We start from the raw sequence: 16472 nt of genomic DNA on the forward strand, positions 1-16472 counted from the left end.
TCCTGCTTTTTTCAAGCCTTATCACCTAGTATTAGGTAATACTAATAATAGTAATAGTAATAGCCCAAAGTATTGCAATACCCTTTAATCTTGTCTCTCCACAGTTCATAATTCTGTAAGTTTCTATAGAAGTTATCTTTCTAACATAAAAATATGATTCCATGATTCCACTGATTAAACTGTTTAAATAACTTCTATCACATGTAGAATAAAGGCCAAACTCTGAAGTATGGCATATTTAAGGTGCTTCACCATATTTCTGTCTATAAATGTCTTTGGTTAGTCAAGTAATCTTCATTTTCTTACACGGGCCACCTTTGTACTCAAAGCTACATACTAGGCACTATGCAGATTATAAGTTTCTCCCAGAGTTTCCAATCAAAAGAAGGCAAGAAACATTACCCCAAATATCTGTTATAAAGGGAAGAATATGAGTGAAGCAACAGACATTTGAGCAAACTGCTATGAGCACTGCTGGTTGGGAGATTGGGGGGATGGTATTTTATTGGCTGTAAATCAGTGGAGGTTTTATGCAAGAGTTGGCTGGGTACTGAAAAATGGATAAAATGGAAAAAGTTGGGGGTGGGGGTAGAGAGGCATCTTAGGTTGAGAATAGCATCAGTAAAGGCAAGAGAAGTGGGAGAAGGGAGTGTGACTGTGGTAGTTAGATTCAGTTGTCAACTTGACCAGGTGAGCGTACCTAGTTCTGTTGCTGCAGACATGAGCTAATGGTACATGAACCTCATCTGTTGCTGATTTACATCTGCAGTCAGCTAGGAGGCGTGTCTGCTGCAATGAGTGACATTTGACTTAATTGGCTGATGCTTAAATGAGAGACCACAAGGTAGCACACCCCAAGCAGCTCAGCATTCCTCATCTCAGCACTCGCAGCTCAGCCCAGGCCTTTGGAGGTGCAGAAAGAAATCACCCTGGGGAAAGTTGTCAGAACCCAGAGGCCTGGAGAGAAGGCCAGGAGAGATCATCCTGTGCCTTCCCACATAAGAAAGAACCTCAGTGGAAAGTTAGCTGCCTTTCCTCTGAAGAACTAACAAAATAAATCCCCTTTTATTAAAAGCCAATCCGCTCTGGTGTGTTGCATTCCGGCAGCTAGCAAACTAGAACAGTGACCTTGGGGTACATGGCGGAGCAGGAGAAGGAAGCATGGCTGGCAAGGGAAACTGAGAGCAGGGCCCCAAAATCCTTAAAGGGCAGGCTAATAGATGGGCCCTAGTTAGCTGGCATTGGGAGTCAACAGAAGTCTTTATTGCGGGACTAATATGATTAGGTTGTGACATCATAGGATGGAAGGGGGTGGGGAGGGAGTAAAGCTAACAGGATGTGCTAATAGTCTGGGCATGGGATGCTGTTACTTTATCCTGGAAGGCGGGGAAGAGCCACAGAGGATGCAAGAGATGTTTTAGAGATGGCAACCCCAGCAGTGAGAGGAACAGCATCCGGAAACAGAAGTGGGGCCCAGTCATTTCCAGGAACCAACAGGATAAGAATCTCCTGAAAAATTCCTCCACGTGATCAAGCACTAGTTGCATTCGTATTTGCCTATGTGCAATCGCACATACTTTTTTTCGTGACTTTAAAAAATATTTTATATTTAAAATTATTTTACTAGCCTAACTTTATGTCTCTAGGTTAATTGTGTTTTCTTGTTTCTCCCCTCTTTTATCGGTTGTAGCTCCTCCTGGATATGGTTGGATCTCCAGATCAGGATCTCCAAGAAGCTGCAGCCGGCTGTATATCAAACATCCGCCGGCTGGCTCTTGCTACAGAGAAGGCGAGATACACCTGAAATGTGACTAGACAGTGCAGGCTGCCCAATTCTGCAGGATACAGGACACGACACTCCCACGGCCAGGAAGCCTAACTTGGGAAACGTTTATGTGCACCAGAGAGCTCTCAAAACAAAAACACGTGATTTACAAATGTCAAGGTTGCTTTTCATTCCAAAAAAAAAGTTGCATAAATAGATTTCAGTGTATTTGATCGTGTTTGGGGGCTAAGCCATGGAACAAAAGGTAAGCCAATACATTTGCGATGGTTTTCCAGGCGATTGAAAATGCATGTGTGCTGTATCTATTTTTCAGCGATGCTTTTGTGTTTGTGGTGACTTTTAATAAAGGACGTGGCCTCCGTCACATGCAGGTTTGTGGCCGCTCACGAGCGCCCCTTTCGCGTCCTGCCATCTGTTAAAACGATTTCACTCTCCCGTCATTAGGGCCGTGTCTGTTTGATCACTTGCAACTCACAGGAGAGGTCTGAAGAGATGTGCTGATTTCACAAACTGTTATTAAATAGCATTTAGAGGTAAGCAGCTGGAGTTCAGAGAGATCATTCCAAGGGCAACCCGAATTTCTCCTCAATACTGTGAGACATCTGAGAAGATAATGTTTAACGCTCCCTGCATCAGATCATGCGAATCACCAAAGCATAAGCAATGAGTATTTTTACTTTCAGACTTCACAGAGCATAAACAATGATATGCTTTATTTCCCTCACAGGGACTCATGAATTATTTTACTGAAAGGAATTAATTTATGCTGATGTAAGGATAATATTGCTTCACCTAAAAATTGCCTTGAATTTCTGAACTTGTTTCAGCACACTAAGTACTTTTTAAAACGTGGCTACAAAAGATTAATAGCATTTTATCAGGTCATAGAAACAACATTAGGAGCCACTTAGAAGACTCACATACGTAACCTCGGTGTGCCGAAATGTTTGGGAACTAACTGTACCAAGCATCTAAGACCAGCCAGAAAAATGGCTTCGTGTGCATCAGCTCCGGAAAACTGACCATCTCAGCTAATGCTTGAAAGAACCAGCAAGCAGTTTTTATAGAAAAGCATTAAGTATCGTGTATGGTTGTCATAACTGTGGAGAAGATAATAAACTTAAATGGAATTAAATGGAAATAATTTGTATGAAACGAAGAGCCTGCACAGGCTAAAAAGTATGCCAGTGATAGATTCTACCATAAAAGGATGAGGCTATTCTGAGAATACTAAAATTTTGTAAAACACAAGTTGATCTTCACAGCTTTTCAAAGGGGTTATAGATGAGAATACTGGGAGCAGAGACATGGTATTAAAGCTAAGTGAAAGCTGGATTTGAATAATAGTTCCAATCCTTTAACTTTCAAGGGTAGCCATTTCTAATGTTAACGTCTCTGTTTACTTTTGTTTCATTAGCATTTAAAATACCTCTTGAAGCCATGAATTTAACACCTATAAGAAATGAACGAACATCTTGTCTATATTATTGAAGGAAGCTTTCACCACTGTCCTCAGATTTTAAAATAATCTTGAAATTAGTGGGCCCTTGAACAAAAGGAGGCAACAATGAAAAATAAGAAACTTGTGAATGGTGAAAAGCATTGTTCCTCTAAAACGTACTCAGAGTTTATATTTCAGTGGTTAATAAATGCATGGGATAGAAGCATTCTATCCCATCAGCGGCGTTTTAAAAGAAACCACACACTTGAAAACAGAAAATTAATGTGAAGAATGTTCTGTGTATTTCTAAGAATGGTTGATCATTTTTAAATACCAGAAAAGTAGTGCCTTTAGAATAAACAAATGAAAAATTGGATTTATAGGTCAGCTGGGGGCTTATATTGGTGAAACAGTGTAACAGAAAACTCTGATCTCACTAGAAAAATGTCAAAGCTGGTGAAATACCCAAGTACTGCTAGAAAATATATTCTTGAAAGATCACACTGTGTATCTCATTGCTGTCACACTGCCGGGACATGCACTCCTCTTTTCATGAGCCTTTGTGTAGGGTTTTATGTTGTATTTTCTGTGGTTTGAGGTTGGCGACTTCAATTCTTTCTAAAAGTTTTCAGCAACAGGGTTCTTTTTTTAGGTTTGTCTTCCCCAGAACGTCCAGGGAATTCAGTAGGCTTCCAGGTGAGGCACAGCTGTTTCAGTTTGAAAAGGATTTAAGATGGAAGCAATTTTAAATAGATCTTCTTTGACTTTTACTCTCTCTAGTTGGCAAGTTATCCTTTTAGAAAACCTTCGGCACTATTATTCTGCAGTTTGCTGTCAATATTCTTTTGCTACTAACAGGATGACACAAATCACAAGTAACTTTACTTTTAAAACATTTCTGGGTTGTGAAAGTAAATGGAAGGTTAATTTTCTCAGGAGGTGGCCCTGCAAATCCTGTTATTTCGACAGATTTTGGTGTTAACATTATTTAGCTCTAAGGCATTTACTTGCACAGAGCTGAGAAATTATGATCCAAAATGTTAGAAAAGTTTATTTCCACTTAGGAAGATGAGACTCTTATGAATGGACAACCAAGTGTCCTGAGTAAAACTTTTTTTTTCTTTTTATCTAATGAGTTTTAGGTTAAAATGATAAAGAAAAAATTCCCAAACCATGTCATTGAAGCTGTTTAATTTCATTCCCTGGAAGACGTGGGAAGGGGATAGGCTGTGTCCATTCCTTTGATTCAGTGGGAACAATAAGGAAACTTCCTTATTTAAGAGCCTCATCATCCCCAAATGCATCAAATGTCCAGACAATCAATGTTGCTTGTGAACTTGAGTGTAGGAAGTCAGGCTCCTTGTATGAGAATGGAGTAGAAAGGGAACCAGATGTTACATAATGCTACTACACGCAGGCACTGTGTGGAGTACTTTGTACACACGATCTCATCTAAAATAAAAGGGAAATGGTAAAAGAAAAAGATACCCTCATATATTGCTATGGTCTATTTAAATGGGCACCACTGCACAAGTGTAATTAAAAGCTGTTGAGTGCCTTGTGGATATGCTCAAAGATCTGTCTACATTGATGCTCACCATATGATTTTTTATGATGGTGAAATATTAGGAAAAATGGATTCATTAAATTATGGTTCAACTGTGCAATGAAATATTATGTAGCCATTAAAAATAATGTTTAGAATAATAGTTACTGACACAGAAAACTTTTCATTTTATATCATTAAATTGAAGAGTAGGTTGTAAAGCAGCATGTGTGAGCATCCTAAAAATTTATACGTATGTCGCTAGATGGTGATGATAAAGGAAGACCTGACATATACACCAAACCATAAGCAAGCGAGGATCTCTGAATGGTGGAATAAGAAGGATTTTTGTTTTTCTTTTGCTCATCGGTATTTTCTAATCTATTTCACAATAGTATAAATTACTTTTTAAATAAAAACCCTCCCAATTTTATGTATTATTATTTGGAAATTTCTAAGGTAAACATTCTTCCTGCTTCCTGTATTAGCTTTAAAAAAAAAGAGAGCCTCCATTTACAAATGGGATGCAAAACACATACATAAAATAGATGAGTTATTTTTTTTTTTAATGAGAATCTTGGCTTCATCATCTAAAACACCACAAAAGTGTTTTAAATATGGCTAATAATAGTACAGTATACATAAAACATATTGAAATGGCCCATATGCAAATTCTGATCATTTTCCTTATTTTGGTTTTGCCACTTAAGCAGCTGAATTCTGCTCCAAGGGCACAGAACGCACACAAATGAAATAACTCAAAGGATCCCTAATAAAGTGTTTTATCTAATATTACTGTTTTGAGAAGGAAAGAATGATTATGAGCCATTCATTTGCTTATTCCATTGAAGATGACCAAGATGAACAATTGTGTGATTTGCTGACTCTTTTTATGCATTTTGTCTGAATAAACCTAACAGAAGTAAACTCCCAACTAAAATGTGCATAAGTAAATACAGTAGTTTCACAGACTTCTGTTCTCCTTAAAAGTATCATATTTTACTTCCTTGTGCTATTCTTATGCTCTCATTGTTACATTAATTTCCTCTCATTCCAGCATTTGTTTTCTTTTATTATTTCCCCCATTTTATGAGTCTCTAGCTTCTGTTCCCATTTTCTCTGACAAATGGTTATTACATGGCTCTTAAAAATGCTTTAATTTCTATAAATGCAAGATGTGAAGTTGATATTCCAATATGTTTCTGATGCACCATTTTCATGGCTGACTTGAAATCATGTAACAGATGGAATCCTTATTCTCCCAATCCATGATTTTCAAATTTTCAAAAGTGACTTATTCTTTCTTTACATCTGTCAAGACAAAAAGGAGCTTTTCTTCTGCCATTTCATGCCACCCTGATTTATTAGTCGATAAATGACATCCCTTACAAATTACATAATTGGCCCATGATGTTCAGAATTAAGATTTGTCATTATAGTTTAGATTTATGTCCTAATTTATTTTCATGATTGAAAGGTATACTAATAGATCAGGGTAGTTCACTTAGCCTTGAAGAATCTATCACTGGTTGGCTGGCTCATAAGGAAGACTATATATCAAAAGGGAGTTCAAATGAAGACTACAGCTAGTTAAAATGAAAATCCTTTCTCGCAATTACAAAGAAAACTGACCTCTGTCAGTAAACTCGTTACATTAACAATTGCAAACTTAAATGTATGCCAGAGTCAGGCAAGTAATGCATATGAGTGAAAAGAACTGGATATATTTTTGAAATATTATTGAAAAATAATACTGATAAAATTGCCAGTTGACCCTTAGCCTCCATGTCTGGGAGACAAAAGGGGGTAATGGAGCCTATAGAAAACTGGAAAGTGCAGATCTTAGTGAAAGGACAAATTACTCCTCATCTCCAGCCAATTTTTGGCAACTTTTTTTTTTCAAGAGAAATCCAGACTTTGTTTGCCATCTCGCCAATTTAAAATATTGGCAATCAGCATAAAAATCAAGACAATTCTGTGGACCAGATATGGCCTTCAGTTCACCAGTAGGAAATCTCGTGGTCTTTATATATTCGAATGGGAGTTAATTTGATTAAGTCCTGACCTTAACATCCTAAAGATGCATGAAGCTGATCAACAGAAAAACAGAGAAAATAATTTGTGAAAAATGGCACGTGAAACCTATGTTGCTCTATGTAGATTTGTGCAGTTATCTCAGCACTACAAAATGTGGCTTTGAATAAATTGACAACCTCAAGTTTAGGCAGAAGCTTGGAAAATTTATTCTGAGAATGTTGATCATTATACCAAGTTTAGAGTCATAGCATAGCAGAGCCTGAGACAGCTCTAGGACCAAACACCAGCCCTGAATTGGGCAAATGTCAAAACCACTTGGGATAGAGGCCGATTTTCTCCCAGAGGTGCTCTAAGTATTGAAGCTTCCCATTCTTACTCAGCCCATATTATCGGGGTTATAATAGCCTTGAAAATTAGTCTGAGGAATCTGAGCTTGATCCTATAGGCCAGTGTTCCTCAGACAACCCGCCCGAGACTAGTGCGGTGGCCCTGCTAAATGCAGAGCCTGGCATCCCACCCCACACCTCCTAAGTCAGAATGTCTGGGAAGACCCAGAGATCTGTAAGCTCCCCAGATTTTAGTCATAGGAGGTTGTTGAGCATGGAAAAAATGTCCGTCAAAGGGTTTCCTAAAACTCAACCTGGTAGAGGTATCCTGAGTAATAGATTATAGGAGAGGAAATTAGACCAACTGACATTTTGTTATACTGAGCCTAGAATACAGTTGTAGAGAGCCAAGACTAGGGAGCAGGAATAGAAAGGGGCAAGTAGGAGAACAAAAAATTAAGAAGTTGTTAGCGGAACTGAGGAAACTTTAAAAGTAACCAGTCAGGTTGGTCTCGTGTAGCTGGGAGAGTGAGTGCTCACCCATAGGGAACTCTCCTTCCATGCGTGCATACCATGACACTCCCTGGCACACCTCTAGAGCTCCACTGTGCAGTGGAGATAGAATATGAGCTACATATGCAATTCAGTATTTTCTAGCAGCCATATAAAGAAAGGAAAAAGGAAATAGGTGGAATTTTAATATAGTCCATTTCCCTCAAAGCATCCAAAGTATTATCATTTCAATATGTAATCACTATCAAAATGATTAATGAGATAATCTACCCTTTTTTCTTTTTTTGCCCTAAGTCTTCAAAATTGGTGTGTACTTCACACTTACAGCGCAGTTCAGTTTGGACTGGCCACATTTCAAGGGCTCGACAGTCACATGTGGCCAAGGGTGCCATGTTGGGCAAGTCTTAAGCCATCCACTTTGCTAGGTGAAGCGGCTGCTTTGTGACCATGTTTGCTTCAGTTTATGTGAATTTTCATTATTGCTTTGAGTTGTGCCAGGTCTTCAGCTGTTTCGTCTTTGTGCTTTTTACCCTCCGAGTCGTGCTCTTTGCAAACTGGTCAAGGAGCCAGCCTCCCGGATTTTCTGGGCCTCTTGCTTGGAAGCATGGATTTTCTTTCTGAGTCTTTCGATTGGCACAAAAGCTTTTCAATTCAAACGTACGTGAATTTTCAGTGTAATTCCTCTGCAGGTCTGTAGTCAAAATTCCATCTAGGGGCACGGTTATTTTTAAAACCAAACTATTCAAATCTGTAATAAGAAAAGGGGTTTTGGGGAATTTGTACAGGAGGCTTGGGGAATTTTAGAGATGTTCATGGATTCTGTAAGGGAGGGCTGTTCCTTAAGCCTTCCCTTCCTGACAGTTTCAGTCACAGGCTCAAAAGACAAGGAATCCCTTCAAGTCACTTCTTAATTAGGCCTACTCTTCATTCTGAATGAGCCCAATTTTCCAGGTGTGTGATTCAGGGAGTGCAAACTGGGCATTTAAGAAGATATCAGTCATCCTTTTGGAGCAACAGTAAGAACTTGCAACTGTGCCACTAATAGAACCAAGATGGCCTGGACTGTGAACATAACTCTCGTCAGGATGACCACGTGATGCTTAGATTGTACTAACCGGCAAGTGTGAGTTTTCTGCAACTTGCGGTCAATTAGGCACTTTTAGAGAGGAGGAGAGGCAGCCGAAAAGTTGGTGCTGGAGTATGAGAACTAGTTCTCCGGTGGGCTGCTGCCCTGAGAATTTGCTCAATTTGCACGTTGGAAGGAATCCACGCTTTCAAGCAAATGGGCCCATAAACGCTGGGAGGCTGGCTCCTTGGCTGCTTGCAAATGCCACCATTTGCTTCTGCATCATCTTCCACTGTCGTTTTACACTCGTCCTTCTGCAGAGAGGTGACAGCCCCAGCCAAATCTCACCTTGCTTGAATGTGGAGCACACATTGTGGGGGGAAGGGGTTGGGGGAAGTGGGGATCCCACAGTCACACCAGGTTCTGCTTTGAAGGAGATGCGTTGCTTTTTTTGAGCTTTTTGATGGTAGTTCCTAATCTTCAATCGCAAGGTGAAAAGCATTAAGGGATCGCCCTAATTACTGGGTCCTGTTTGAAGCAGCTCACAGCTGCCTGACGCTGATCTAAAACAGAAGACGCACTAACACAGTTTAATCGCTAAGGTCTTTTTATTTGGATTATTCTCCTAAGCCGAAGTAATTACGGGCTAAAACAACAAACTGGAAGGTGTAAAGGGAAGGAGGGAGGCTTTTCTTCTCTGCCTGTGAACTCTGAGAATGTGTGAGACAGATGTTCTCTTGTCCAGACTTGTGGCCCCTCTAACTTGGAGTTCTGCAGCTTCAGGAGTCAAAACTGACTTGCCCTGCCCTGTTGCACTGTGAGGTTCTTCTCTCGTTTGCGTATATAATACACAATATTGTTAATATATGATTATAACAATAGATATATTATTGTTAATCATTTTCTCCACAAGGCTTTGTCTTATGGATGCTCTTTAGGCAACGGGCCGATAGTTCACAGAAGGAATGAGGAATTCTTATGAGTTCTAGGAAAATAGTCCATTTATTCTTAGATAATCACATTATCACATTATGTTTAGAAGGGAGGGAGGGACCTGCATGCCCTCCTTTGGTTTCCCTTCCATTCATTCAAGGCCATAGTGTTCTACTTTCAACCTACCTCCCCGGTCTGACCTCCCACTATTCTCCTTCAAAAATATATTGTTAAAAAAAAACAAAACACATATGTTGACTCAGATGTGCAAAAATTTACATAACTTCCTTTCGTTTTAACGTCTTTCCACTGATGGGGGATAACTTGAGTTTGCCAATGAAAAGCGTCAGCCTCTTTTGATTTAAAATAGCTCCTTTTGGTTAACCCTTATGTCTTTTAGAGTTTCTTCCCTTTCTAGAGTCTTCTCCTCTTACTACCCTCCTGGCACCAGCAGGTATAAGTAAGCGACGCTGTCCTGCTTGTCCTCGTGAGTTCTCACTGTCCTCTGCAGCCAGCTGGGCCACCCCGGCCACTGGGCATCCTTGGGGAGACCACATGGGCTGGAGCTGGGGTGTTGAGCTAGCACGTGTTTCTGTGCCTGGATCTCTCCTGCTTCCTAGTCACGAGGCACCTCCCTCTGCAGCTGCCCCCTGGGAACCCCAGGCCTCTTCTGCAGTGGGAGCTTCTGAGCACTGCTGGGCCCCTCCTGGGGGACCTGGCAGCTGCTGGCTGCTTTCCCTGCACCCCAAAGCCCTGAGTGCACCGGGCCTCCAGAGGCTGCCCTCAGCCCCACAGCTTAGGCCTCGCCCCCAGCCAGGGGATGCTGTACTCTGCTGAAAGCCTGGCTCCTTCTAGAGCCTCACTCCCTTCCAGGCACGTGCAGAACATTTTTCACTTTCCTCAAACTCCAAAGTCAGCCAGCAGCTCGCAAGCAACCTCTTTCCCTTTTCTTCCTTGCACGCCCAGGCATCTCTTCCAAAGTGTGTAGATGGGGGGGGTGGGGGCAGGGTGCTTTACCCTCCTCCGTCTCCTTCATCCTTCTCTGGGGCCAATCAATCCTCCAAGCTGTGGGGGATTACAAACTCCACTCTAAGTGTCTAAGAAAACTTTCCACTCCTGCTCAAAAGTCTAACTTTCGAAGCTATTATTTCGCTACAGGCTTTATTTTTTTTAATCTAGCCAGAAACTCAAAGCTGAGCAAGGACTTTCATTCTGGGTGGCATTCTGTTTCCTTTCCCTGCAAAAGAAGAAGAAAATTATTTCAGCTTCTTGGCTTTGTGGAACAAAAGCTGAAGGGTTTTAAAAACAACCAACTAAGCAAGCAAACAAACAAAAAACCGACTCTGGAAATACTAAGGAGGAAATACAGCATACGGTGTTTCAAAATATTGCTGAGTACAGTCGGCCAAACGAAACTATTTCTCTTCCCCCACACTAACTGGGACATCCTGCTCTCACATCTTGTCTGTCTGTCCCTTCACCGCAGTTAAGTCCAGGGGTTCACTTTTGGCTTCATTTTTAACTTCACATTTACTTTGCTGTTGCCTGGCTTGGAACATTGGTTGAGGTGTATGATTTCTCCTTTTGCTCCAGATTTATTCAAAGAACTAGCAAGGAAAATGACAATTGCTTGGGCTGCCTCATTACACTGAGAAATAAATGAGAATGCAACTCCTATCTATGGAAGGTAGAATCTTTGGATAACCTGTTGTCAGCTCTAAGGGGCTGAAAGTTCTCTGGTCGGTGGGGTCACCTACCCCACTAAGATTTAGATAAAATTGACTTGGACCCATATAGAGTGGAAAATCCAGCACTCTTCCTACTATTTGTAGGAACTCTGGAGTGGGATGTATTTTTGCAAGTAACCTTATGACCCATATCCTTGCCTGCTTCCTCTAAATTTTCAACTCTATGGTATTATCACATTCACCTTCCCTTCATTTCTCATAATCTCAGAAATGGGACATAGGCCCTTTGCTTTGGTTTCTGAAAAATACCGTTCATATGAGGCAATAGCAGTAGACGTCCTTGGAAGATGCAGGAATTAGGGCAGAATGAAGAAAGCTTCACTCTGCCACAGCATACCCTCGTTCTAGCTCCCAACTAAACGTACAATCAGTCGAGCACTTTGCCGAGACTTGATCTGCCCCCTGGGCTTTTCTCCCTCGTGGCCTATTTTCCACAGCCTCTCACCATTCCTAGCACACCCCGCCACATTGCTATCCTCGGAGATTTAAATATTTTGCTATCAATTAGGAACCATTCCAAAACAACCATTTATTTAGTTCATGGATCTGCTGCTCAGCAACGTGGGCTGGAATCAGCCTCGCGACACATGCGTCTGCTGTCAGCTGCAGGTTGGCTTTGCTTTTCTCAGCTGGACACTCGCATGTCTGAGGCCTTTGCTGGGACAACTGGGCTGGCTTGAATCTGCTCCACGTGGTCTCTCATCCCCCAGTAGGCCAGCCTGGCTGGGTGCCAACGAGCAGAAGCATGCAAGGATTCTTGGTATCTAGGAGCAACTGACAAACCATCTCTCCTGCTGCATTCTATTGGGCAAAGCAAGTCACAGGCTTCCACTTGCTGGAAGGAACTACAAATTCACATTGCAATAAGGCATGCCTATGGGGGAATAATTGCAGCCATTTTAGAAAATCATTCACTGCAGTTTTTTCTCTTATACTGAGCCATTTAATTCTCTTTGCCTCAATTTGAATTCTCCCAAGACAATCCTTCGGACTATTTTTCCACCACCAAAATAGTCCTTATGTTGTTTCTACCAAAAAGACATTTCTCTCTCCTCAAAAGAATTTTACAGTACCTCTTAAACTTCTGAGTTTTTCTTTCTTCCCAAGAGCACATGGAAATAATAACTGTGTGGGGGTTGGGCTGGGGGTAGGGGGTATAAAAAATAGAGTTGTTTTGGCTCTTAGGATTATGTTGATAATTTAACTTTTTATTTTCAAAATTTGTTATTTTATTGTCCTTACGATAAGCAAATATAAGCACATATGTATTTTTGCTCTTTATTTCACCACACACAAAATTACAAGAGGGCAGGGATCCTAACACCCCAATATGCTGGTGATGCGTCAGGTTTCTAATTTCCATGATACTCATTGCAGAAAAAAAGTACAATGGAGATAATTACTTGTTAAAAAATGAATCATAAGGCAAAGATCCTTTATAACATCCATATTTAAATTGACAGACTTAATAAAGAACTAAAAGAGAATTGAAACATTTTTGAAATTAATTTTAAAAAATGAAAACATTCCTTTCCTAAGGAAAAGGGAAGAAGCTGATTAGGAAAGAAAAAGAATTGACTGGGAAAGTTCATCTCAACAAGTATAGGACACTGGCAGGAAAGTTCTGATGGGGGGAAAGAAGCCCAGAAACGCTGGATGGTCTTTAGACAAACAATCTTGGCAGGTGAACAAACTATATGGGAAACGCAGGCTAGGGGACAGCACGCCAAATTGGCAAACCAGAACCGTGCGCAGCGCTGAAAGGCAAATTAGAGAACCATGAAAAGATGTCCAGCCAGAGCCCCAGGGTTGAATGAAAGGCCATGGCACAAGCGTGTAGGAACACATCAAAAGTGGGAGCCACCATGAGGCGTGGGGCAGACATAACAGTCATCAGGAAGTCATTAATCAACTCCATTAATAAAAACCAAGTCATGATTGGTAATGTTACCATTTGGCTAAACAACCCGTCCTGAGTTTCATATATTTCTCTGAGACCCTGTTGCCTGGCACCAGCTAAGATGTTTTCAGGGAATTGTTGATCTGTGTTCCAGAAACCATGATTCTCGAAGGGGATTGTATAAAGATACAACTTTTACAACGTGACTGTGCGATTGTGAAAACCTTGTGTCTGACGCTCCTTTTATCCAGGGTATGGACAGATGAGTGGAAAAAAAATGGATAAAAAATAAATAATACGGGGGATAAGGGGTCAAATAAATTGGGTAGATGGAAATACTAGTGGTCGGTGGAAGGGAGGGGTAAGGAGTATGGGATGTATGAGTTTTATGGTTTTTCTTTTTATTTCTTTTTCTGGAGTGATGCAAATGTTCTAAAAAAATGATCATGGTGAGGAATACACAACTGTGTGATGATATCGTGAGCCATTGATTGTACACCATGTATGGACTGACTGTATGTGTATGAAGATGTGTCAATAAAAATATTTTTTTAAAGAAAAAAGATGCTTTCAGGGACAAAGAGTAGAAATCCTAACTCAAAAATGACTTTAAATATAATAGGAATGGGGCAGTATGACAGTGACTCAGTGACCCGGGTTCAATTCCCAGTGCCTGCCCATGTAAAAATAAATGAATGAATGAATAAATAAACAAATAAATAGATATTGGGAATGTATTGGCTCATGTACCTGAAAAATCCAAAGTCCAAATTTCCAATTAAGTTTCATTAGGATTTGAATTCTAATTTTTCTGAAATTATCTTGGCTGCCCCTTTCTTTGTATATTCGCTTTATTCTGAAGCTGGTTTCCCTCATGGCAGCAAAACGGCTGCAGCAATGCCAAACCTCATATCCTCACACCACGCAGTTCAGAAGAGGGCCTCTTCCTCCAGCCACTGAGCACACCAAGCTTCATGCTGAAGGAACTCAGGTCGCTACCGCGGAGATGGGCCGAGGCCCTGGTGTGTCCATACCTCAGCCAGCCTCTGGTAAGGGAGATAGACTTGTCATGTGGCTCAGGTGGAGCCTGGGACATGTGGCCTCCATCACAGGGAACCCCCATGGCTGACACTCAGTGCGAAAGTGTGTAGTGGACGCTGGGGAGGCAATAAAAAAAATTGGATATTTTGAAGGAATAATAGGAATCCACTCTCCTTTACCAGTCTGCTCTGACTAAACAGGCAAGTGATCAGAAGCAAGCAAGACTGTCCTGGAGCAAACTAAGGAAGGTTAGAGAACATTCTCGGGGATGTCTCAGAAGGAGAGTCCTCCCACTTCTGCTTTAGAGAAAAGCAACGGTTCTGGGGGTTGGAAAGCATGACCAGCCGTGCCATGCGGCCCACTGCCACGTGAGACGGGGACCAGACGTTCTCGCCCGCAGTTCCTCACAACAAACTGAAACCATCCCAGCGCACCTTCACTCGTCCACACTGATGGCTGCCTGAAAAACCGGGCAGGATAAACGAGATACAGTGTTTGTTCTTAAAATAACAAAGTGATGTCTGATAATGCCCAGTCCTGATGGCTTTGAAATCTCGCAGAAAAAAACATTTTTATGTCTTAGAGAAAATATCTAAATGTGCCGTTTTTAGATCCCATCCGCAAAAGAAGGCTATCGCCACGCAGTGCACGGATGGTTCCGTGGTAGAATGCTCACCCTCCACGCAGGAGACCCAGGTTCAATTCCTGGACCATGCACCCACCCCCCTAAATAAATAAATAAATAAATAAATAAATAAATAAATAAATAAATAGAAGGGTATCATCAGGATTAAAGAGACAAATCTAGAACAGATGGGGCCACAGCATCTGGCACATCTGCACACTTTGCCTGCATGCACTCAAGCCTCACCCTTCATGTAAGGGAATGGTATCACTTACCACCTCTTTCTACAGAGAAGGAAACTGAGGCACAGAGTGATAATACATGACTATTGGTTTTCTTTCTTTTTTATTATTATATTATAGAGTGAGTTTCACACCTTAAACATAACTTCAGATTTGCTAATCTCTTACTTTCCTGGACCTTTCATCTGATTACCACCTACTTGTGCAGCTGAAGCACAGAAATGCAAGAATAAGAGGCCATCTCTGCTATCCACGCAGGGTGAAAGCTACCCTATGGGACTTCTATGTTCTAGGCATCTTCTACCTTCCAGTGTCTTCCTTTTGCTATTTTTACTTTGTAGATTACACAGTCTTAGGGTTCAGACTTACAATTAGATTTAAATATTTGGCACATAGTAGGTAGCCAATTAATATTTATTGAAGAAATGAATGAATGATAACATGAAATTAAAAAGCAAAAATGGGGGGGTGGCTATAAGAAAGATGAAAACCCTAATTCCTAGCTCACCACCCAGGCCAATGATAAGACAAAAGAAATATATGAATTGAAGGACATCCGAATTAGCTCTGGGAGCTAGGGAAAGGGACATCCGTGTGTGAGAAACCTCACAGAATTTCTGCTAAATCTAGTGGGAATGGGTCCAGACTAAAGAAAGACACAGAAGGTCAAAAGTAAATAGTTTTACGAGTCACTTTTATCTTGTAGAAGGGTGTCTTGAAAAATGTGCCAGGGCAAATAACTGGTAAATTAATAGTAACATTTCCATTGCATTTAAATATTTCATTATTTGCACATGTAATTATTCAATCCTTGTTAAACTTGAGATATAGCATAGACTATCAATATTTTTATTAATAAAAGCCAACTGCTTACGTAATGATTATAAATGTCAAAAATTTACAGAAAACAGCAAATAAGCACATACATGAAAAAAGATTGAAAACGAGAAATTGCAAAGATATTTAAAACAACAAAATAGGATGACCAAAAAAAGCAAATGTAAAATGGATGCATGCCTTTTTTAAAAGGAGAAAAATAAGCCTCTCTGTTTGGGTCTAAAGCAGCTTCAACTTTATTCAGTTGAAATAGTTGATAAAAAAATAAAGTTACATGGAAAAATTTAAAAGATACACAGAAATAAACTAGGCAAATACAAATCAAAAGAAGGGTAAAAATCAGACAAACCAGAATTTAAAAGAAAAAAATACTGATTCAGATAAAATGATCATTTTTGGTGATTTGAAAAAGAATTTACAGAAAGAAAAAG

General features: G+C 40.5%; 2 protein-coding genes across 2 annotated transcripts in view; one reads left to right on the forward strand and one right to left on the reverse strand.

Annotated features, from left to right (window-relative positions):
• The window catches only part of ODAD2 (outer dynein arm docking complex subunit 2), a 199718-nt gene extending 197656 nt beyond the window's left edge, over positions 1-2062 (forward strand). The window contains exon 22 of the mRNA XM_077153009.1: positions 1691-2062. Coding sequence (XP_077009124.1) covers positions 1691-1804 — 114 coding nt within the window. The 3' untranslated portion in view covers positions 1805-2062. The remainder of the gene's footprint in view (positions 1-1690) is intronic.
• The window catches only part of ANKRD26 (ankyrin repeat domain containing 26), a 1272391-nt gene that overhangs the window by 639760 nt on the left and 616159 nt on the right, over positions 1-16472 (reverse strand). The gene's annotated exons all lie outside the window — the stretch shown is intronic.

The sequence above is a fragment of the Tamandua tetradactyla genome, chromosome 1, assembly GCF_023851605.1.
Source record: "Tamandua tetradactyla isolate mTamTet1 chromosome 1, mTamTet1.pri, whole genome shotgun sequence".
NCBI classification, from domain to species: Eukaryota; Metazoa; Chordata; class Mammalia; order Pilosa; family Myrmecophagidae; genus Tamandua; species Tamandua tetradactyla.